The sequence below is a fragment of the Numida meleagris genome, chromosome 14 (genome assembly GCF_002078875.1).
Source record: "Numida meleagris isolate 19003 breed g44 Domestic line chromosome 14, NumMel1.0, whole genome shotgun sequence".
Taxonomy (NCBI): Eukaryota; Metazoa; Chordata; class Aves; order Galliformes; family Numididae; genus Numida; species Numida meleagris.
The window spans coordinates 9,470,559-9,494,149 of NC_034422.1; the positions used below are offsets into that span (position 1 = coordinate 9,470,559).

General features: G+C 45.7%; 2 protein-coding genes across 5 annotated transcripts in view; one reads left to right on the plus strand and one right to left on the minus strand.

Annotated features, from left to right (window-relative positions):
* Nucleotides 872–16,884, minus strand: HNF1A (HNF1 homeobox A). The gene is made up of 10 exons (XM_021413045.1): nucleotides 15,523–16,884; nucleotides 8,394–8,593; nucleotides 7,323–7,509; nucleotides 6,797–7,035; nucleotides 6,133–6,290; nucleotides 4,219–4,420; nucleotides 2,718–2,909; nucleotides 2,350–2,471; nucleotides 1,926–2,067; nucleotides 872–1,813 (listed from the first exon to the last, which is right to left on the minus strand). The coding sequence occupies exons 1-10, from the start codon at nucleotides 15,855–15,857 to the stop codon at nucleotides 1,686–1,688; spliced, it is 1,905 nt and encodes a 634-aa protein (XP_021268720.1). The 5' UTR covers nucleotides 15,858–16,884; the 3' UTR covers nucleotides 872–1,685.
* The window catches only part of SPPL3 (signal peptide peptidase like 3), a 67,993-nt gene continuing 47,305 nt past the window's right edge, over nucleotides 2,904–23,591 (plus strand). The window contains exons 1-5 of one of the 4 annotated variants that reach the window (XM_021413027.1): nucleotides 2,904–3,473; nucleotides 5,258–5,417; nucleotides 5,507–5,650; nucleotides 17,506–17,620; nucleotides 18,354–18,439. In XM_021413027.1, the coding sequence (XP_021268702.1) occupies nucleotides 18,411–18,439 (29 nt within the window). In that variant the 5' untranslated portion in view covers nucleotides 2,904–3,473; nucleotides 5,258–5,417; nucleotides 5,507–5,650; nucleotides 17,506–17,620; nucleotides 18,354–18,410. Of the gene's footprint in view, nucleotides 3,474–5,257; nucleotides 5,418–5,506; nucleotides 5,651–11,575; nucleotides 11,949–12,005; nucleotides 14,289–17,505; nucleotides 17,621–18,353; nucleotides 18,440–23,591 lie in introns of those variants that run through there. The other 3 variants (XM_021413028.1, XM_021413026.1, XM_021413029.1) reach the window with 3 other exon arrangements.

Sequence of the window (23,591 nt, forward strand, 5' to 3'; positions counted from 1 at the left end):
AAAGACTAGAAAATTGGCTTGGAACGAATCTGAACGTGACCAAAATTATTTGTTTTATGGCCAGTTAAAACTTCAGTGTACTGAAGTTAGCACCTAGAATTTCAAATGCATATTGGTCTAATCATTATTTTTTTTTGCCTTGCTTTATCATGTTTTTTGGTTTTGTTTTTTTCTGAATGGAAGTTAAGTTGATTTGCAAGTAAGTAATGCACATGGGAGATAAGGAAACCATAACTGGATAAAATTCCTTAGAGAACCTAGTTACTGAAATTAATTTCTGAGGAAATTCCTAGAGGAAGCTCTTATAAATACAAACTCATTTGGACATCGGCAATACTGAAATTTCCAGGTGTGATAACCAGAGAGTTCTCTGATTTTTAATTCTTCCATATATCTTAATCTGTTAAGAGTCTTGAGCATGTTCTCTTGTCAAGGAGTTCTGTCCTCCTCACAGCAGAAAGAACAGCTCCGTTTCTATCACAATGGCAAAAACATGTTAATTGGGGCTTTTCTTGTGACCTTTCAGTGATATAAAGATTCAGAGTAAATAAAGAGGGGAATAAATAGAAGAGGAATTATGTAGGTAGAAAGTTTTCATTTAGTGCAAATAAGACTTTAAGGCTCCAGGGAAATTATTTTCATATCAAGTATCTAACCTACAAGGAAGCCAGGAGTGAACAGTGTTCTGTAAAATCCATCCAAGCTGGCATCTTCATAGAGAACTGAGGGAACTGCTGCTGTTTGTGGAGCACGGGGCCCCCCCTGGCTGTTGTGCAGTGTTGGGGACCTGTGGAGAATGCCACCCCTGGGTCACCCAGCAGAATGTGTGAGATGAGAATCCACGCGGTTAATGCAGAGAGCTGAAGTCTCCTTGCGGCTGTTAAACTTTAATTTCTGCATTTAAAACAAAGCAGAGCTAGATAAAAAATAATAATAATAACCAAGCCATTTCCGCTAGGATAGCATGATTTTAGAGTAGGTCGTTTTGAACTGAGAATGTTTGGGATTTTGTAGTTAATTAAGGGGTTTATAACTTGTAGTCAGTGATCTGATACTGACAGGTTTTTGCCAAGCCATTCCTGGTTCAGTTTCCTGGTGAATTTCATTGCAAAGTCAGAAGCCAGGTTCTCACTCTCGCCTCCAAGTTGATATTATCTCTCATAATTCCAGTTTGGGATTCCTTATGGCAAAGGAGGTGAGTGTTTTCAAGATGGTGTCCCTTTTTTGGCAGCTCAGTTTTGCTCTTTTCTGCGTGGCTTGCTTTGGTGTTGGCAGGTTTGTGGAGGTCCAACCTAGTGAAGGTGAGCAGAACAAAAGTTCCACTTACGTCTTGGCATTTTTGCCATATTCCAATCAGATCTCTGACTTTATAGCACTCCTTCTTCAGCAGCCACAAGGATGTCTGGTCATTCTAGGCTGGTTTGTGGGATTTGGTTTGGTTCTGGGGGTCAGTGGATCCTATCAGCGCCAGCATCACTGTTCCATAGCTCCTGCTCTGAGCCTGAGCCATCTCCTCTGGAGGCAGCTGAATGAGGGATTTATGAGGCAGTGGGGGCTGGAGGCTGGATGACTCCTGCAACCATTCCTTCCAGTGGAAGGCAGCGGTGACAGTGATGGCAAGCACAGTAGGAGTTGCACTGTATGCCTTGGTCCTGGCAGCCTCCCTTTGGGTGGTTGTCTTGGTGTTACTGAGTGGAGGATGCCATCTGCGTGGAGATGAAGGTCTCAATGACGTTGTGAGTGGATGGCAGCAGCTGACTGTGGCTGTTGGTGGAGTCGGAGCTCTGGTACAGCACCAGGCTGCTGGAGGACACTGTTAAAAGCACAGGTAGAAGTTAAGTACAAATTGTCAGTGCAGCCCCCTCCTCACGTGTGCATGGATTTGCACTATGTGGTTTAAGAGAGTGAGCGGCCGCTCCTCTTACCAGCAGGGCTTGAGGTGAGGCGAGGGCCCGGCTGGAGGTGCTGGATGGTTGTGTCTTGGTTCTGTAGGTGTATCGTTGGTGCCTGTGAGACTGGTGTATGGATCCCAGAGTCTGTGTGGGTTTCTGAGTCAGATGTGAATGCCTGGAGAGAAGAGTTAACAGTGCCTGGTTTCTACATCCCTACTAACAGACGTGGGATAAGAGGATTAGAAAGAATGAGCAGGTGCTGTTTCCAAGGAGATTAAATCCTTGATGATGCAGCGAGGAGCTTGCTCTAATGCCTGCAGCAAGGCAAGGAGATGAGGGATCATTCTGCTGGGGTGGCACTGACCACGCACCCAAAAGCGCTTGGACAAGCAAGGAGCTCCCAGCAGGCTGGTGCAGCTGTGAGGTGGGGGGGCACACACGTGCTAAAGGCTGTTACCTGTTTAGTTGGCGTCAGGTTGGTCAGGGCGCTGAGGTTGGCTGTATCCGTTATCACCATGGTTTGTGGTAAGAGGCCTGTGTGTGTGTATTGGGCCACTTCAGACTTGGGGCCGTAGAGAGCTGTACACGAAAGAAAACAAGATCATGTGGGTGCTGGAGCTTTGCCTGAGGTTGGTTTGGCTGAGTTTCTCTCTTCGTGAGTGTGTGGACCTGCTGCCTGTCTCTGAAACGCTGGGAACAGAGGGACAGGAAGATGAATGCAAGAGGAAAATAATTCCATAATTATAGCAATTAAGTTTCAGAACCAGCGAATGCTCCAGAACAAAGTGTTTTGTTTTGTGCGAGCAAATGAGTTTGCGCTCTTACCGTGAGGGCTCTGTATCTGGGCCATGGTAGCCATGAAGGGGCTCTGGTTGATGTGGCTCTGGACCTGCTGCATGAGGGGCTGCTGGTAGGACGGGTGCAGCTGCTGGGAGAACTGGACAGGCTGCAGGGTGGTGAGGCTGCTCCCCATGCTGTTGATCACAGGTACGCTCTGGGGCTGGGTTGAAGTCAGGCCTGAAAAACAAGGACTGATGACAGTGGCATTGCATGGCATGGGAGGAGAGGCTGCTCTGTAACAGGAACCTCTGAAGCAGTCGCAGCAGTTCTGTCGGAGCAGTGGGATCAGATTCTGCTTTGCAGGAAATCTGTTTGTTAGCTGTGATTGTGAGTAGATTTCGTGCCTATGAAAATGAAGTGGGTAAGTGCAAAAGGAATAATGCAGGCAGGTGCTATAAAAAGCACGTCTGACTGGCGTGTTTGTTCCTGTGGTGCCTCCTGTTGTACCAGTACAGATCACTTTCCACTTCAGTGATAGCGTGATGTAAATTTCCACTGGGGAGTCCTCACTCAGAAGTGAGCTTAGAGCATCACCTCAATGTTTCATTCCTTTCTTCTTTTTTTTTTAATAATGAAGTTGTAGGCAACAGCTGACTATGCAGCAGCTGCCCAGCCACACGGAATGAAGGTCAAGCTCATTTTGTTTGGGCTAGCAAATTATGGAATTTCAACCAGAGAGGAAGAGGCAGAAGGTTTCACTCGTCAGTACTCATCTCTATACCGTATTCCTGGATATCTAGGGTATGTTCCTACACCCTATTCATCGAGCCTCTCTAAATCTCTTTTAATTATTCTTCTTCTTGGCTTGCACAGAATTGGAATCAATATCATAATCTTGGATATAAACTGGGACATGGAAATGAGTTCATAGTTGTCCCCATGGGACAAACAGGACCTCTTTCTTCCCGAGAAGAACGAGTAAGAAGAGAGTACGCGTTTTATTTTTCTTTCTCTAATGAGATGCGCTTTGGCAGTAGATTTTTCCTGGAGTGAAAAGAAATCTGGTATCAGTCCAGAAAAACTGTGGAGGTTAAAAAAAAAAAAAAAAGCATTTAAAAAGAAAAGTGATGAGTGCGTGTGCTTTTTGCAGGAAGTAGAATGGGATGTTTTGTCTTTCAGGCACTGAGAACGTGCTTAAATTTCCTTAAGTCGAAGCTGGCATTATGTTTGTGTTTGGGAAGAGGCTCAGTAGTAGAGAAGAGCATTGGTGTAGGAATAGATTGCAAAATCCCTTGCTCTCGAGGCTTGTTTCTGTGTAACTGAACCCTAACATGAATGAGGAACGTCTGTGCCTTAATTTCATGGGTACTGGTCAGCAGTGCCATGGAAGATCCTTCGTGTTTGTGGCAATTTCCCCAGCTGCACGTCGCTGCCAAATGAGTGCTTCTATCTCTGAGTATGAGGGAGGTAATCCCGTGTAGCTCTGCACCGAGGTCCCGATGAGCGGCGTCATTAGAGGAAACAACCAACCCCGCACGTGACTCACCTATGACGAGGGTGGAGCCGCCGGTGTTGGTGAACGCTGGTGCTAGGGATGAGGTCTCGCCAGCCCCGATTGCCATCACTCCGGGCAGCGATGCCATGATGAGGTTCTGCGTTTGCTGGCCCAGCGCGTGGGGGTTTTGCTCGAGGCTGTGCAGGGCAGTCAGGGTGCTGACGGGGGGGAGAGTTCCTCCGGGAGCTGAGATCTGTGTGAGAGAAGGACTGTGAAAAAGCCGCCTGCAGCAGGATGAGCGTGGCGAGCCCCAGAGCTGTCACCAGCTTCTGCCTGCCTGCCCTCGACCCCTTGCTAACTGGAAAGACTTCACCTTTGCTTGTCTGCAGTCTTCCTGTTTTCTCGTGCTCATCATTAACTAACAAAGGTCGGGTGTTGAAATGCGAAGAGGAAATTCTTGCATTTATGGTTCCTTCATACTTAAAGACTATAGGGGTTGTGCAAACATGCAGGAGGAAAGTCCCACTGCGCTCTCTTTGAAGGGAAAGTTTATCCTCTGCTTCACGGCTGGGGGAAGAAGACTGCCCAGAGAAATGAGGAAGCTCTGTATGGAATCCAGGAGCTCCTCTCTCCTTGTTCACCCTTTCCTCTGAGTAGTGCCTATAATTTCCCTTCCTCTTAGGAAATGTCTTTTTGTGGGCAGTGAGTTTTCAGATTAGGAATATAAAGGGCTTGCCGAAAATATTCCTTACTTTTTTTTTTTTCTCATGAAATATTTTCTTCAGGCTGCATTAACAATTCCCTGCTGTTAGAGAGGAAGCCTGTCTGTAGGACAGAACAAATTCCATGCTTGGATGTCGTGCTGATTTAGTCTGTGACCTCGAGTCACCAAGAAATCTGATAACTGGACTGTTTCCTTGACCTCTGAAATGAAGCGCATCACCTCTCTGTGTGCTCACAGGGTTTGAACCTGCAAGGCCCCTGACAGATCTGTAGCTGAAATATTGTGGAACAGCAAAAGGGCAGTCAAATAGTTTGGCTGATAGGGAAATTTCAGTGATTTATACCATATTTTTTCTTTCCCCCTCAGAAAAAATCTGTATGGACTCTTTAGTAAGAGCAAGCACCAACAGGAGAAACAGTGGAACAAATTGTCTTGGTACCAGTTTTAGAAGACAGCTTTAGAAGATGTTCAGCATCTCATGAAAGACTTTTTTCTTCAAGGAGAAAACAGAAAACCAGCAAAGAGAGTGAGTGACTCCAGAGATTTAAATCATACTAATTTATAGTGAACTTAGCTTTGGCTAACGCAAACTTCTGCCAACTGATTCCCTATTAGCAAGGGGACATGTGCAAACTGAAGATGACCGGTCACGTTGCCCTAATGCTTAATTGCTCGTTAAGTGGAAAGAGTGATTGTTTAAAAACAACAACAACAACAAAACAAGAAAAACCTCCTGGAAGGAAACTTGCTTTGAGGAAGGTAGGTTGCTGCAGTGTAGATATCTGGTACATGTCTCAGTGGTGTAACTGGCCTCTAATCTGTTAATCTCATTGCTGTCTGATCAACTATTTTGAGATGTGCAGAGTTCAGATGGCAGAGGTGATGGGTGTGACTGGGGGAAGGGAGATGAGAAAAGAGCCTCCTGGGAGAGGGCAGTCAAATCGTGTCATACTTTGAGCTCTGTTCTTCTGTTGCTGGCTGTTCTGTTTGTTTTTCTACCATAGATAGTTTAGGTTAGTATTAAAGAGATGGCTGTGCTTTCATGTCCTAATGCCCACCCTCCCCATCACACTGAAGTGCACAGCTATCCCGAGAGTTCTCATGCTACAAGGTCAATGCAAGGTGGCTGTCCTAAAGCTCTAATAAGATTGTTTTAGAGAGCATTCTAGGAAATACCACTTATGAGGAGTCTATCCTGTGACCACCCTCTAGTCACCAGTGCTTCAGTATACATCGCTTACCAGCTTGGTGTCTGTGCTCAGAAGGTTCTGGCTGGGCTCCAGCCCAGGGGGAGAAACCTGGTGCAGGATGGTTTGGGTGGTCACCATGGAGCTGTTCCCGTGGTGGTTGCTGCTGGAGGACTCTGCCTCACTGGCTGGCTGCTGGTTGTACCTCACTCCTGCATCACAACAGGGGGGAAACTCTTTGTTAAAGCTGAGAAACTTCACCAGGTGCTAAACTCAGTTTCATTTGTGGGCACTCGTCTCTAGGCATTTAGGTCAAGGTGAGGGAATGAGAATAGGCATTGTCACTGGTTTGCCCTGATTTTCCTCTGCAACTTGGCCTAACTGCTTCCTCAAATACTGACTTGAAGGTACGGCTGCGTGCCCTGCAGGCAGCAAGCAGGGATCACCGGTCTCCCCCACCCCCAGATGTGGCTGGAGACAGTCTCAGTAAGATCAGCTCTTCTCAGAGTGAGCAGTTACCACCTCTGGCCTAGGAAGCTGAAAAAGCTGCTGTTCTTGGGTATACAGTGACTTTTCCTGATTTATGTTTTTGGGTTTTTTTTCCCCCCTGCGGATTCACTTTCTACAGGGTTGGGCTGGGCTTGGGAGGTGGTGCTATCGCTGAATTCGGGCAGGTTTGCTGGTCTCCCTTTTAGATCTCTCTCTGGTTGTTTCTTACCGTGAACTTTGGTGGGTGAGAGAGCAGGAGGTGGCTGAAGGGAGGAGGAGTTGTGAGCAGTTAGAGGGGGAGCAGAGGTGGGCTGCGGCCCGCTGAAGTTGTCCATGGCCAGCTTGTGCCGGAAGGCCTCCTCCTTCCTGCGGTTGGCAAACCAGTTGTAAACTCGCACCTCGGTCACCAGGTTGGAGCCCAGTCCCTGGGCCTGAGATGGGGAAACGCCTCTCTGAATGCACTCTGCTCTGTTAGGAGAAAGCACAAGAAGAGTTTTGCTGAGTCTGCCTCGGTCAAAGACGTGGAGTAAGTGTGCAGCCCCAAAGTGAGTGTGGTGTTACGCACCACTGGGAAGGATCCTGCTGGGTGTAGCAAGACTCGGGGCATTACTGCATCCTTAGCAAGCAGGGAATGCTCAGTAGAGGCATTTTGTTCAAATGTGGCTGATGCCACCAGCCTGCCTCGCAGGTCTCAGCATACCAAGGATGTAGAGAGACCCTGCTCAGCTTCTTCAGAGCCAGGCACCCGTCTTTACCTGTTGCACTCTTCAACCAGAGCCTCTCTCTCTTCTTTGCTGGGGTTTTTCTGTCTCTCGTAGGCTTGGAACAGAATCTGTTGCGAGGCAGGACCCCATTTAAAGCGGTTTCTTCGTCCCTTCTTGGTGGGCAGATCATCTCCCATGGGCTCCTCTGTCAAGATCCCCTGACCAGCGTGTGTGAATTCTGCAGGCACAAAAGGGCAAAGGAGTTTGCTTTCTGGAAGCATTTTCAGTAGTTCCATCCATTTTGCTGTACAGCAGGCCGGGTAGAGCTTACTCTTAGAGAAAATGTCATACAAAACAGAGGGATGAATCTAGATGGGGTAGAAATAAAGTTCCATAATCTGCTAAAACTGTTAAGACGTTCCTAGCAGGACTGTGTTGACCTACCCTTTCTCTTGCATGCATTGCGCCTCAGCTCCCACCTTGGAGAAGTGAAAACAGATGTGGGAGACTTGAGAGTAAGTACGACTGGAGTCCTGCTTTGCAGAACAGCCCTGAGGCCGACTGTCTCGTTTTACTTGCAACCCACGAATACAAAGTTAATTGATAGATTCCAGGCAGACTCTTGAATATAGCAGTGCGTGCTGCAGAGATGGGTTGCCAGTCGGTGTCTATAGGGAGAGGACTTGGAGCATGAGGTGATAGCCACCAGTGGTTTGTTACAGCAAGTACAATAGCTTGCTGCTTTTTTCAGCTGGGGGAACTGCTGCTTTGGCTGAAAATCGTACGGGAAATACCTGAGAAGTGTCTGTGATGCGTCAGGTACACTGTTTTAGCCCAAGGATGGATATCAAACTCCAATGGCAAATGAATAATGTTAGTTTGCATCTCTTTAGCAAAATGATGGGTGGAGTGGGTAACTGCAGGCTGCTTTGTGATGGAGTGTTTTTCCATGTACAGTTAGGTTCACCTTACTGAATACTGACATGGATTTCTCTAAGCTTGCTTCCAGAAATGGCTTTTCCTTCAATTATTCCTTGATAGAAATGGGCAGTAAGGATTAACGAGGGAGAGCAGAGGCTTTTATGGAATTAGAGACCGGAGGACGATTGGTGCTGTACTTACGCTGGGCCACCTCTCGCTGCTTGCGGACGTACCAGGTGTAGAGGGCTGCCCTTTTTTGGGTCTTCATGGGAGTGCCCTTGTTGAGGTGCTGCGAGAGGTGAGATTGGTTCAGACCAGTAGTGTCCACCACCTCGCGCTGAGGGATGTTGTGCTGTTGGAGGTAGGATTTCACCATCTTTGCTACCCGCCAGGGATCCTCTCTGGAAGGAGCAGAAAACACGTCTCAGGAGAGCTCCCTGTGCTCAGCAGACCTGCGCTCCAAGGAGCTGCTCTGGCACTTCCCTGGGTGCACCTTGCGTGTCAGTCAGCACCGCTGCGTTTGGTGAGGGAAGAGTGTTAAGTGGCTGGAGGAGGGAGAGCTGTTCTCAGCACGGCAGGGAAAAAACAGCACGGTGTCTGTTAGAAATAAGGTGGAAAACGTGTAGCTAGCTTCCTGTATGCAGATCTCTGTAGGCACTTTGATCTCCCTTTAGAAGGAGCCATCTTTGGCCATCGAGGGAGTTTTCCAATACATGGCTGCAGTCTTTGCCATCTGTGCTTATTTTTATACAAGGCTTTGCCCTGTTCTGTTCAGGCAGTGGTCATCTGTAAATGACAGAAAGTGCTGACAAGTGGCACAGACAAGGAATGTAAGTACCTTTCTGCTGGGAAGTAATAAAGCATCTTTTTGCTGCTAGTGAGTAATGCTATGAGGAGAGAAGTGACATAGAATCCCAGCATTCAGCTGGATACATTATGACTACAGATATCTGTTTTTCAGAGTTGACAGCTATCTTGCCATTCTCTACTTACCTTTTCTTCTCTGTCCTCTTTCTTTAAGGCCTAAGTGCTTGCGATAGAGGTGATTCATTTTTCCAAGACAGATTCACCGTGTTACTAGGCTGAACCTAGCTCATGCCCTAAATCTTGTCAGGGATGAGAAACATGGCAGTGATTCAGAAATGAAAACAGGCTTTCATCATACTGTCACAGGACAGCTATGCATGTAATATGTATACACCAAGCAACCTGGGATTATGGTTTTGCACATCAGCTTTGCATTATGTGAAAACACTGATTAACATCTAGATCCACTCAGACTCCTACATGCTATGAAGAACAGGCAACCTGTTAATTCCTCCTATTGCCACCCTCCTTTAGGGTAAAAGCTGGGGGAAAACTTGAAGCTAATCTGATTTGGGATTTTATAATGAATGTGAATCTCTGATTAAAACCTCTAATTAGAATATCCACGACTGTTCCTAAGGAGGAGCTCAGTGCCAGGTTGGATGGGGCCCTGGGCAGCCTGATCTAGGGGGTACCCTGTCCACGGCAGGGGAGTTAGAGCTGGATGATCTTTCAGGTCCCTTCCAACCTGAGGCATTCTGTGATTTTATGAAAATAGAGATCATGACTTTGACTGTGACTTCTGTGTGTTTGTCAGCTTCACTGAGGCTGACAATTACAGTAAAAATAGAAAGATGGAAAAAGAGGCAGTCTAGAACCAAACAACCCAGGAGCCTCTCTATGGAAAAGATTCTGGTTCCGTTTTAACAGAGCATCCTTCTGTGCTTCGTATGTGGGATGGCTGGCAGAGATGGTTTGCACGCTGTAGAAATACAGTGGTGTTGCATTTAACACCAGCATCAAAGGAGCAACGAGGATGAAAAAAATATTCCTAACATTGTGGACAACGTGTTGCAAGAACACAGAGATCTGAGCAACTGGCAACAGCTGCACTGTTCGTGGCTTTGTTGATTCAGTAGGTTGCCAGAGGCTGCCAAGTGATAAGCAGGACAAAGTCCACACCTGTTCTCTCAGTGCAAATACCCTTATCTCTGTTCCCCTCGCAGCCTTTCACAGTGGCTGGGCAGTCCAAGGAGCAAGCTCCGCTGCAGTTCAAGTATGGCAGAAGCAGGGCTGGTTACAGCTCTCCAAAGAGTCTGTTTTCTTAAAATAGAACAATTTGCTTCTCTTTTATGGTGGTACACTTGCTTACAGAGGCTTCCATCTTCTAGCCTGTTCCTTAACCATCTTCGTCTTTCAGAAGCCTCAGATTGGGCCGAACTTACAAAGCTTTTCCATCTTCAGTGTCTTTCCTCCCTCTGCACTTGTGATAGTCTGGCCAGCACATGTGCCTTGAATTTGTTACACGAGTCCCTGCACAGAAGAGAAAAGGCTGAGACTTGTAATCTCTTCCCTTAGATTTGAGCTCTGGCTCAGATGGGGAAAGGAGGGAATGTGTCATTACTGATGGAAACCACTGTTACATATTGATTTCCTTCCTGCAGCCTGATGGTGAGTCACTTCTGCCTCCCCTGTCAAGATCCTTGCTTCTTTGAGGTAGGAACAAAGCGGGAAGAATCGGCGAGTCTCCTCTTCGCAGTAGTTCAAAGCCTCGTACTTTCTTTTCTGTTTGTTTGTTTTGTTTTGAGACAAAGCAGAGAGAGTTCTGTGAGGGGAAACACTGCAGGGAAATCTTACCGCAGCGTAATTTCATAAGATAGTTGTATGTAATCCAAGCTACTCTGTACACCATCAAAACATAGGCTGTAATATCAGCACAGCAATTTGTTTTGGCTCTGGACTGCATCTCAAAACAAGCAATGGCAGCTGCTCAGCTGAGCCCTCAAATGAGCTATTGCCCAAATGCTCAGTTCCACCTGCAGAGTCTGCATCGTTGTCACACGGATCATAAGGTGAAACCTTAATTCCTTCACCAGTGGTAGGACTGTCACTGACTGCCAGTTTCCCTGTTGTAGGTGCCCTAAAATCTCACTTCCACACTGGGAACTTGCCTTGCTCAAGCTCTTTTCTACCTGCAAGCCTATTTTCTGCTTTTTATCTTCGTTCTTCCCAGGTGGAAGCTTCCTCCCTGTCCCTCTCTTGCTTTGGAGGTATTAAGTTCTTCCTGGAAATTCTTCTCACATATTGCTTATTTCCCAAGACTTGCTGTCCTGCTTTTGGCTTCTTCGTGCTTCTGAGCATGGTTCTTCTCCCTGACTCATCTCTACCCCAGGGGCCTGGGTCTTCTCTCCATTCCAGCTTCCCATTTTCTTATTTTTGAGGTCACTTTTTAAGGGCGTTTTCACCTCCCTTTTGTTACCTGAACAATAAGTAACCCAGGTAGTTAGTTATAAACTCACAGGGAACAAGAGGCTGGTTGATAATTTATAGCAACATCTCAAATTTAAATGGAAAGTAAATATCAAGTTGTTAGCATTAAAGAAAACCCATTCCAGAGAGCTGGAGATGTAACATTCGGGGGACATTCTCCTTCCTTCACTCTTCTTGACTTTCCCTTCTTTTTCCTTTGCCCCTTTCTTTCCCCTCTTCTTCCTCATATTTTTTTTTTCCCTATTTCTCCTTTCCTTCTTTCTTGTTCTCACATTTTCAGGCAAGAGAATCCTTTGTAGGTTCTGAATTGCTGCTTTGGACCCGAGCTCCCTTGAGCAGAGCTTGAGAGCAGTGAAGTTCTCAGGGCCAATCCTCTGGCCCTTTCCTCTGGAGCCTGCTAGACAACCCTCACTGATGCCAGTGCACACCTGGAGCCGGGCTGGGCAGGGAGCAGGGAAGGTAAGAACGCCAGCAGGGCTCCTTTCTCTTGAACTTGGCCTGGTTTGCCCCATCTTGGTTTATATGTGGAAATGGAAGGGGTGTGGCAGCTTCATCTCAGCATTCCCCAGTTACAGCTACTCGAGGACCGTTCATGTGAGGAAGATATTGACTCTTTATCATCACTTTTTTTTCCTTTTTTCCCCCCAGGAAAGCGTGCTTTTGAGCCTGCCTCTGGGGGAAATCTGTTGCTTATCTCAGTTTCTCTCTTTCCCAATGGAATTTTACTCCTTGCCCCGCAGGTGAATTGCTGCTCTACCTCTCTCCATTTTCTGTACGTGTAGTAACACCATCTGTCCCTTCTCCCAAGGACACCCCTCTCTTGCCTTCTACTGTAGGTAACCCCAGGCCGTTCTTTCTCTGTGTGGGGTGGTCTAGAAGGAATGTTGCTGCTCAAACTGCAAATTTATGGACAATCAATGAGACACATTTAGGGATGAAATGATAAAATGTTAATTCCTCTCTAGAGAAGCTTTAGTCTGAACTGCCTTTATCAGTTGTTTTCTGCGGGGACAAAATGCCATAGATGCCATAGGATCACCCAGTTGTGTGGGTGCCTCTTGTCTAACTCCTAGTTTATTCAGCTTTGTCCAGTGCTTCTAAAACTGTGCTTTCAGCTTCAGTGGTCCAGTGGGGATGTGTTTGGTCTCTTGGTGCTGCCACTTTTCCTTTCCATCTCCTGAAAGCCTAGCAATGGACTCCCTCTGATCCTACTTAATGAGCAATACCTGCAGTTACCACAGAGACTTTCTTGTATCGCCTGTAGCTGCCCACAGGTCAATCTCTCTGTTAAAATGTGGTCTACAGTATTAGACCAGGAATTGCTAGCCTGAAGAAACTTCTATCTGAGCCTCCATCTGGTTTCTGGACTTGAAATCCTTGTGTAGATGCTGAAATAAATAGTTTTGCAATCATTGAAGTTCTACTGGGAATACCTAGGCTTGGAGATTTCTTGCCTTCCTTCCTTCTATTCATAGCTAGAAGTAATTTCTATTATAAACTAATTCCTGTTACAGACTCTTCTGTCCTGTCTGTAATTACAATATTATTTTAAGGACATTACCCTTTGGCATCTGTCTGGAAAGGTTTATTCTTAAAAACAAAGAAGAACTTTTAGTAGGCAACAACTGCTTAGACATTATCAAACCCTGATATTGGTTCAGATGGTTCAAATAGATTCCCAGACATAAAATTGCTTTAAATATATTTATATAGATCTTTGATAAGAAGTGTGATACTTGATAATACAGACTTCCTAGTGCTTTCACTTTACCTTGAATAATTTTAATCTATTATATTCCTCCATAAGTGCACTTCTAACTTTTTGGCTGAAACTGGGACTTTTGGTGCCCTTCACACTGACCTGAACACAGATGTGAATTGCTCTGTCCTGTGGTACTGGGGACTGATGAATGAGAGCTCTAAGGTTCAGAACAAAGCTTTGCAATTACGACTCAGGGTAAGGCTTAGGAGTCCCTGATTCTCATCTATCCTTTCCTCTACCCTCTTAGGGTTGTAGGTAAGTCGCAGAATCTTTGTAAAAGAGGGATACTACTCAGCTGACTGTCTGCAGAGGGATGTGAGACTGTTGGCCAGAAAGCAATAATGTCACAGGTTGGCAAGGGAAGTAAGTCTGGTGCTGAGGCTGGTAATAAGCACAGGAAAAAACAGTAACAAGCACCTAGGAAGGCAGATATGGTCAGAAACCAGAAATCGTGATGAAGTGAGGGTGACGGGAAGGAATTCCTTCCACCTGTGAGTCTGTTCTCAGATCACAGGAGATGGCACTTAAGTCCTGCTTCTCCCATTCATTAAAGAGAATGGGACAAAGCCAGGTGCTCCTCTTCAACTTCCATGGTCTCCCTGTGGAGAGATACCTGATCGGAAGTTAATGATCAAAAAGCTTATCAGGGGCTTTTCATCTATAAATTTATAAGACAAAAGAGAAATAATAAAGCCATTGGATAATTAGTAACTAGCCAGGGCCCGCCCGGTGCCACTGGTCTCAAACTACCCCAAGACCTGTACGCAGACTCAGGGAGACGAGAAGGAGACAAGGATGAGGGGAAGGAAATGCATGGAAGGGAGAGAAAAATTAGCCAGGAAGACATCAAGAGGGGACGACTGGCAGCAGAGACAAAACTGAGGAGAGAAGAGGGAACCGGTCAAAAGAATGGGGAGGGAAAGTTAAGGGGAACAAAGGAGGGTAGAAGTTGTAATAGAGCTGGAAGAGGAGAAGAGAAGAAAGAGAGAGTGGCCCAAAAAGAAGACTGAATTATTGGGAGTGCTTTCCCCACCCAGGTAAGAGCTGATCCAGTGATTTTACCTCTGCTGGATGCAGCAGAGTCACCAGCTCCCAGTCTGCCATCTTCCATCTCCTCAGTATTTATGGTGAATGCTGACTTTGACGTGCCGTTTTTCTGGCTCTGGCCTTTCTGGTGGGATTTGATGTTTCGCTTCTTGTTGTTACCTTTTATATTTATTTTGTTTGGATGTGAAGAGGAGAGACTGGAATGCCTGAGAAATTCTCTAACTGGGTTTTAGTGAAGATTTTAGGTGCAGGTCATTGCTGTGTCTTGGATCTTCTGTGAGCTTGAGATTTCAGAATGTCTACCCCCAGAACAGATGGGCCAGACTCTGCTTCGGGGGTGCTAGATAGCTTGGATTCACCTGATCCTTGCTGGGCAAATCTCTTTGCTTGCCCACAGAAATAGTGTCCCATGAAGGATCCCGAATGGCAATCCCAGTGAATGTTTCTCTGTCATAAGGCTTATTGGTTACAGACCTCTGCCTGTCTTTTGATTTAAAAAATGCTTGTATGCAAAGGCAAAATTGTGCAGCAGTAAAACCTGCAATTGTTGCAGCTTATGTACTTTATAGCTGTGGCAGACAGTGGATGGTAGAAGCACAGTGTGTTCTACCTAGGTTTTAACCTCTGCAGGTACTTGGTTTGTGCTCTTTCTACATGAAAAATCTCCACTGAAGTCAGGAAAACTGAGCGCTCGCGGGAATGAGAAGTTCCCTTGGTTTGTCTTTGACCATCGATACTTCAAAGAGCAGTAAAATTAAAAATATTTACCTCCTTAAAATTAGCAGGAAAACTTCACAACTTCACTTTACCATAAATTCACTGGCTAATACAATACCAGTTAAGAGAGGGACCAGATGTTATTTTTTCTTTCCTTGATGACTGAAATTCTGAATCCTATGAAAGTACAAATCACAGAAACTAACGTTTACTCAGAGATGCAATGTATGCAGCCCGCGAACTGTTCCCAAGCCTGATGATATAAGAGTTTCAAACTCATCATCAGGCTCCATGGCTCCCTTTACGCATTTGAAGTGAGATTAAAAGAGAAAGTTTGAGCATCTGTAAGAATATGGGGAGTGTTCTGGGGGGCCAATCTGGGCATGGATGGGAACTCTTTGCAGATAGATCAGCTGTGAATACGCTGAGCAGAAGGGGTAAGGAAAAGAGGTTTAGCGGGAGAATACAAGAAAGAGCAGCAAAGAGGAGCAGCAAATCTTTCCTTACTGTAATAGTCTTTCCACCACAGCCTTCTGGTGAGCAGCCTCCTCAGGGCTCAAGTTTTCCAACTCCTTCATTATCGGAGGGGTGAATTCCTCCCCGTCATCAGAGGTTTCATCTTCCGATAACCTGGTTTCCCCCATTCCATTGGGGAGGTTGGGGATTTCGGGGCAGGACTCCCCTTTCTCTGTCTGCAGGGCATTGATAGCGTGCTGACTTTCACTCTGGAGCATGTAGGGTTCCGCTTCGCTCAGTGCCTTGATCAGGGTCTCCTTGGTTAGCCCCGACTCCAGCAGCGCTCCCAGCAGCTCCACTTGAAGATGGCTCAGCTTCGAGACCATGGTCTTCAGGCTGGTGTCTCTTGGGCTTGAGTTCCACGTTATCCTGCTTCCAGCTTCCCTACACCATGTTCCCGAGGTAACACGCCCGACTGTCAGCAGCGGGCACAGCGCAGCCTCCCGCCTTTACGCCCCCCCCAAAAAAAACAAAATACAAAATTGAGCCACTTCAGACCCCCCACGACTGTCCTGAGCCAGTGCTGATAAAGGGACCCTTGGCTATCTGTTTACATTGGTAAATTCTCCAAGGTTCATATTTATCTGTGTGCTTAGCAAGTTACTGAACTTTGGACTTCAGCACTGCAGCAGCAGTTCACAAAGTGCAGAGGGAGAGAAAGCAGGGGGAGGGGGAAAGGGAGGGAAGCGGAGAGAGGAAAATGAAGGGATAGAAGGTCTGCCAGCATGGAAAAGTAAGCTATGGAAAGAAAACGAGGAGAATGAGAGTGGAAAAACAAGGCTTACTTTTGGCCCCGTTCGTTTTAGAGAAGGAAGAGGTAGAGTACCTACAAGGAAGAGGTGCGTTGCCGCTGGTGGAAGGTTGCAGAGCCTACTCTGAGCTCTGGCTGTGGTGGGGCTGAGCCACTCTCAGCCCCTGCTGAGGGCTTTGGGCTGACAGAGAGCTGCTTTGGGCTGCGAAAATGCTGCCTTGGCAGCTTCATTTGCCTTTGTGCAGCTCTCCAGTAGAGACAAGCGACCACTGGGTTGATATGAAGGTTCCCGAGACTCGCAGGATGTTCTGGAGCTGCTGCTGACTTCTGTGGCAGAGCGTTGAACGTTAAATGATTTTTTCACTTCTGCCTTTGACTTGCTGGGTATCTTAATATGCAAACATCATCACCACCATTAGGACTTGCTACGTTTATTGCTGAATTGATGAGAAGCAGCAGTGTACCCATGTAATTCAGGTATTACTTGCCCATTGAGCTTGTGATTCGAGCACATGGTAAGGACTAGCCCTGGGTGTTGGTTCATGCTGAGTGTCCCTATCTGCAGTTGCCCTGCTTCTGAGAAGTGCTCCGGGCAGCTTTGGCTCCCATTTATCACCTACGTCTTGATACTAACCCTGCTCTAATGTTCTACTCCCACCAGTTGTTTGAATCCTGAAAACATGCTCTGTGGCTTCTCTGAAATTGTTTAGAGCAGTTCTCAGGGAATCCTTATCACTATATGGTATTCTCCAGTCTGAAAATATATGAATGACTTTATCCATTTTAAGTGGCTAAATTAGGAAATAACTTGGCGCGGACTTAATGGTGCACAAGCATCTCGTAAATGGTTCCTTCTTATGTGATCAACTGGAGAAGGACTTAAAACAGCTGTTTTAGTGGAAGTTTTCTATGGGCGGCCGCTTGTCTTGTTCTATATTGCTTCCATCAAGCCCAAGTGAAGGGGAGCCTAACAGAACTGTCTCAGAAGTGACTAGTGTCCCACGACACTGCTGCGGAATGGCCTGGGCCCCTATTTTTCCTTTGTGGGCAGCATTAGCCATGCTCTCGGGGTGCCTGTGACAAGGTGCTAAGTCAGCAGCTGAAGGACAGAGCCTTTTTTCGGTTCGGATCCCCTCCTCCCTCTAGGCACAGCGAGCTGTGGTTGGGCTGCTGGGCTGACCGCTCCAGCCAGGGCTGTTGCTAACTGTCATCCTTTGTTTCAGATGGCATCTACACCCAGGGTACCACCCGTTCCCCTTGCTGCGGCCCGTTAAAACAGCTCGGATGGCTACAGAAGGCTAAAGAGAAGTAACAATTTGGAATCTCTGTTAAAACAATGTAAGAAACTTGAGTGTGAACACGCAAAAAGACATCTTTATAGTTTCTAAAGATTCCTTTTGATTGTAATACCAAAAGAGCATTTAAGAAGCGGTGAGATTGGTTGCCCTATCAGTGCTTTGGTACAATCTGTGTGCCTTTTACTCCCGATTACAACCACCCCACCCTAGTAGACATGCCAACAATACTGGTCAATAGTAGTAATTGTACATTGCAATTACAGCACCCAACCGCAATACATTGTTTATTCATGATGCATCCTTATAATTGAAGGATTTTATGAGTGAGGGCCCCCTGCAATGAATGACGGAGAAGATTCTGTCATACGGTGTTACTCATTTGTCTTTTTCTGTGGTATGGTGCTTTTTTTTTTTTTTTTTTTTTGCCTAAACTAAGATGGACAATATTATCATTGTTCTTATTTAAAAGATTGCCTCATCTAAGTTCTGGAAGTATACATGCTCGTTGTGTGCTTTGGAGGTGAGGGACACACAACCCCGAGTTCAGACCAAACTATCAGTGTGCCAAGGGACCTGTAAAGAGAAGAATACATAGCAACAAATGATCTGCCTGGGTTGTGTGGTGTCAAGGATTCCTGATGCACCCAGAAGCCTTCTGCCTTGCTTCTGCCTACCCTGCAGACCTACAGCTGCAGAGGCTTTTAAAACAGCCTGTCTTGAAACCAGTGTGTGATTTAAAGACCATAAAAACAGAAATGAACATCTGTTTGTAGGTTGGGACCTCACGGAATGCTACGACTGGATGCCATGTGGAGAATCCTGAGCTGAATATGGAAACTATTCAAATACTGGAAAGGAGGTAAGTCTTCTCTCAGTCTTCTCTATCACTTTAATCTAAAGAGCTGCCCATTCTAAACTGTAGGTGCCTAAACAATGAACAAAACAAGAAAGAAACGTTCTTTAAACTTCTACATCATCACCTTTACCTTCATTGTAACCCAACAGAAGTGAATGGTTAGTGTTAGTGAATAGTTTGACACTCTGTTCAGTATTTCAGTTTCTCCAGTGCAGGAAAGTTAGTGACCTTTCTAGTGTTTCTTGAACGTTCCAAGTTATGAGCAATCAGGCCGTGCACTTGGGGAAAATGGAAGGAGACTGCTGCCATGTATTACCTAGCACTCCTATTTTATGCACTGACACATTGCAAGATGGTATTTCTCAGGTTTTTACCATTTTCACAACATCCTATTGGACGGTGTGAGGTATTAAGGATAGCAGAGGTCAGGGTGGGAAGCTGCAGAGCTTTAAGGCTGGATTAGAGTTCTTGTAGCAGAGCAGAAAGTAAATAGTAGAGGGCCATAACTCAAGCAACATCCTCTTGTAACCAAATTGTACCTCACAGATCTTGCCTTGAGAATGAGTATTTGAAAGAAAAGGAGTTTGTTTTGCTATGCTCATTTTCATTTATTACCAGTGTTTAGTATGTGTTGATTTCCTTAATTGCAACAATTTGCTGGGCCGTGACTTGATTCTTAAATTACTCAGGCTAATGTGGTCTCGGTGGTTGTGGCAGGGCCAACTCTTGAAGTTTGGAAACACTGATATTGCTCATTCTTCTCTTGTTTGCAGTATCTGTTTTTTAATTTCTTGCTGCAAAATTGCTGGCTTTTCCTTTTTCCCTTAAATTCGGTGCTTCAGTGATAAGACATAAGCAGCTTTACTACACTAAACTGGCCAGAGGTAACAGCAGGCTCATGAATAATGTTTTATTAACAGATCAGTTTGGATGCACGTTTGAGAAACATATCAATTAGTAATCACAAGAAGTCTGATTTCTATTTTAATAGCAAATGTAATAAAGACTCTTTAAACATGGTTGAATGCTTTGCATTGTTGTGTGTACACCTTAATACAACTTCTATATGCTCTTCAGTTACCGTTTTCTTCATTTCTCCTCATGTACAGACAGTCTAGGCCATTTTAGGCAAGGATGTGCCCACTTCCTCCAGTCTTCCTCCAATGGCTGTTCCAACTTAATCCTTCTCTGCTACATGTAATAAAGTAATTGAACTGTGGATTACTTAATACTGAGAACTGCTGCATGAAAGTATAAACGAGTATACAATAGGAATGTGTTATCATTTAGGCTTATTAGTCTGTACTCTCCTTATTACGCTATGGAAAAACCCAAGTAATAGATAGCAGGGTCCTGTGAACAGAATGGAGAGCACATAATAGACTCCGAAAGCCTGAATTCTTGTATCAATACAACCATTTTCATGCGCTGAGTTACATCCATCAATCAGTGTTCCTGATGAAAAATACAGTAATTGGCTAAGATAAAGCCAGCCCAATGTGACTTCAAGGAGCATCCAGGGAAAGAAAGGAATCTAAATATTTCTATGATAGAAATGCTAGCAGAGCGAGCTTGTATGGGTCCATGAATACAGTGGGAACTTTTCCATTGGTAAAAGAAATGCAGAGAAGTGGTTCTCTTCGTAATTCTTTACCATTTTGCTCTTCTTCCTGCTGAGATTGCTAAATGCTTCACTGGCCTGAATGGCATTAACATCACCTCTGTGAAATCTGAGAGTTATTATCACAGTGTTCACCCCTCTTTCCACGGTTGGAGAAAAAAAGAATGCAAATGACAAAACTGATTCTTATTTGTGCCCTGGGAGCTCGGTCCCAAGCGGTACACAGGACTGTGAACAACCCAAGATAATTGCCATTTGTGTTGTTTTCCAAGGGTCACGTTTCAGTGTTGGTGCAAACCCTGGGTATCTCAATGGGAAAGGACTCACTCAAATTCGTGGTTTTAATGTTCCCAGTATATACACATTTTATGCTTTAATCGAGTAGTCTTTGTTGTAAATATGAGTAATAATATAATTGAAAATATGACTTAACAAAGAAGGGAAGTATTTTTTTTTTTCTTTTTCCTCCTTCCCTACTTTCAGTCGCAATTAGGAGTACAATCAGAACACAAATTTTAAGAGGGCAAGTCTCTCCTTTGACTGAGACACAGGAACAGCCTAACGCGTTCCTCCTTACCGCTGTTTGCAGGATGTAGTTGCGTTCAGAAGAATGAATGTTTTGCTCTTTATCACCAAAGGCTGTGCTTGTTAAGCTTTGGGATTCTCGGTGATACTGAGGCTGAGATGTAACAGCCATTAAGAACTGCCCCGGATGCAGAGCGGGGAGATCTGGTGTGGTAATGCCATAGGACCCAATGGCTTTAAATTAGAGGTGGTCTCTCTACGATTCCTGTTCTGGTATGGAGATATGGGATGGTGTCCTTCTCATTCATCTGTCCATTCCCCCTTCACTTACACAGCCTCTATCATCAGGGCGAGGGTGAGTTTGAGAACAGGAACAGCTGTGGAGCTCAGTTAATGAAGGAGTTTCCCACTAGGTGGTAGTGAAGAGAATCATGTCACATACTGGTCAGAGCACGTTTTAATTATTTTTTTTTTTATCCAGGGGAATCCCACGAGGATCTTACAAGCAGAATAGCCTAACGTAGCTCTGAGCTATACTGTCAAAACTGGATCTCTTCATTTTTTCATTCCCTTTTCACTCGTTTCCATGCCATTTGTTCCTCCCAAAGCCATGCAGGGTTGACAGCTCTACTTGTTATGTCCTTTCCTGAAAGGTGAAGTGAATCTACATGAATCTATTCTGGCTCTCTTTCCACCTCCATTATAAAGGCATCAAGACAGAGTTGGATAAATGTAATCTAATGCCATTCAAGCCCTTTGGAGGTGAGGACTCTGCAGCCAGTCCTTTGATCTGGTTCTCCACCGTGCTTTCCTGTCTGTGCTCTGAGAGCTACATAAAAGAAAATACAATATTTTTGGTTGCTGCTAGTTTTGAAACGCTTTGACAGGTCAAGGCAGTGCATCAGTCTATATCAAAGGCACCAGACAGAACAGCTGTTTTGGAAGGGCTTTGTAATGTCAGAGTACATTCTCACTGAAATTCAGAGTAAAGCTCCCCTGTAGGTCCAAAGAAAGCATATACAAAAGAGAGATGATGAGAAAATTATCTGGGGGATGCAGGCTGTGCTCTCCTTTAGAGTAATGCAGGTGCTGGGTCTGCAAGGAGGAATGCATTTCTCCTGTGAATTCATCCAGCTACTCTAATGTAATGATAGACCAAGCTTGCAAAATCATTTAGTAGTTTATGCACCAACCCTGAGATGCTGGAAAAAAAATTGTACTTTAATAGCTCATCAGCTAAAAATCACTTGTGTCAAATTAATGTGCTGTAAATTTTGCAAGATAGAGATTGGAAGCATTTCAATAAGGGCACAAAGCAGGAATATTGTTGCTTTATAGATACCAATGTCTGTTTTACAATGTCTCAGGGGGAAAAAAAAAAGACGTTGAGTATCAAGACAAGGTTGAAACACTCATTTATCTTTCTCTGCAGTGATTCAAAAGACAGAAGAGTTTTTTTCTCTTGCATTTTATTGTATCATAATCACTGAGAAGGGTAGAGTATCCTGATGCTGGGATTGCACCATAGCAGAGTGAAGATTTCAAGTTATTCGTCAGTTTTCTAATTGTTACTAAACGTTTCGTTGCTGGGACAAGGAAGGAAAAAGCAAGGGGATTTCTCCATTGTGCAAGTCCTACCACCAGCCTGAGCGTGTTTGATTTCTCCATTTGAGATGAGGGTGGGGGAGAACCGATCTCTCCCACCAGAAGTGGCCAGCTGGGCGCTGCGCCCTGCAGCTCAAGGTTTTGCATGACCCACTTCGCTCTCCTCGCACCACAGCGCACCAGAGCTTTAACACTGACAGAGATGGGCAGGGGGATGGCGGGCGAGCTGTGGGAGCAGAGAGAGATGGTCCAAGAGGGGAGAACATCTCACAAGGTAATCCAACCTGAGAGGAGACGCTGGGGTTCCTAACATGGCACCCAGCAGGGACCACGGTGAGCCTGTCAGTTACTGGTATTCCCCCCCCCCCAGAGCTGATAAATCCAATTTCAAGCCGATTTTTCTTAGCGTTGACTATTTCAGGAGCTCTGAAGTCCTTCCTGCCCACGAGGCCGAAGGGCTGTGCGTGGCACAGAGCTGTGTGACAGCATCCCAAAGCTGTGGGATCGCTGTAAGGCCTCTGCAGACAACAGAAGGGGAGAGCAGGAGTTCCCTTCGTCTCCAGAGCAGCATTTCACCGTGTTTCAAATACGCACAGGGCAGAGAAGCCCTCAAAGCACAGCACTAACTCCTAAAGGCATGCTGGAGTTAAGCACCAGGCATTCCCTCCGTGCAGCGTTTGCACACGTAAGGTCTTTCTGCAGAGCCCCAGAGCTTTGGCAGCTGAGCACAACGCAGCAGTTCCCTCTTTGCTGATGGGGAAGCCGACCCAGCAGAGCTCGGGGGCACAGCCGAGAGGAAATTCACAGTTCCCAACTTCTCCCCCCGACCTGTGGCTGCACAGCAGCCCGAGCTGTTCCCTCAGCCCCATTTCAGAGAATAAAGGAGAAAAGTGAAGTCTTGTAGTCTATCCTCCAAGAAAACAAATAAGCCCAGGCGGCCTCCAGGTGCCACTTTAGAGCCACGTGATGTATCTATTATTATTTAGTATTTTATTTATATATATTATTATTATTACTATTATACTATATATTATTACTATTATACTATTTATTATTATTACTACTATTTATATATTATTTAGTATTACAACTTTTTTTTTTTTTAATATAAGTAACAAAATCAAACGCACTGTGACAGTCCATTTGATGCTCGAATTTAAGAGTCACCTTACGGGACCCTCGCGCTTACCACCTGCTCCTCCTTCGAGACAACCCAAAGCCGCAGCACAGAGCCCACCCTTAGCTCCAGAGCAGAGCGCAGCCCCGTCTCCAGCAGAAGAAACCCGGCTGCCCGCCCCTTTCCCAGCCCAACGCCCTCACCGTTACCTGCCCGCCCGCGTGGCCGCAGCGCGGCCGGGCCCACCAAGCACCGCGACCCGCACCCCGCGCCGCCCCCGGCCCTCT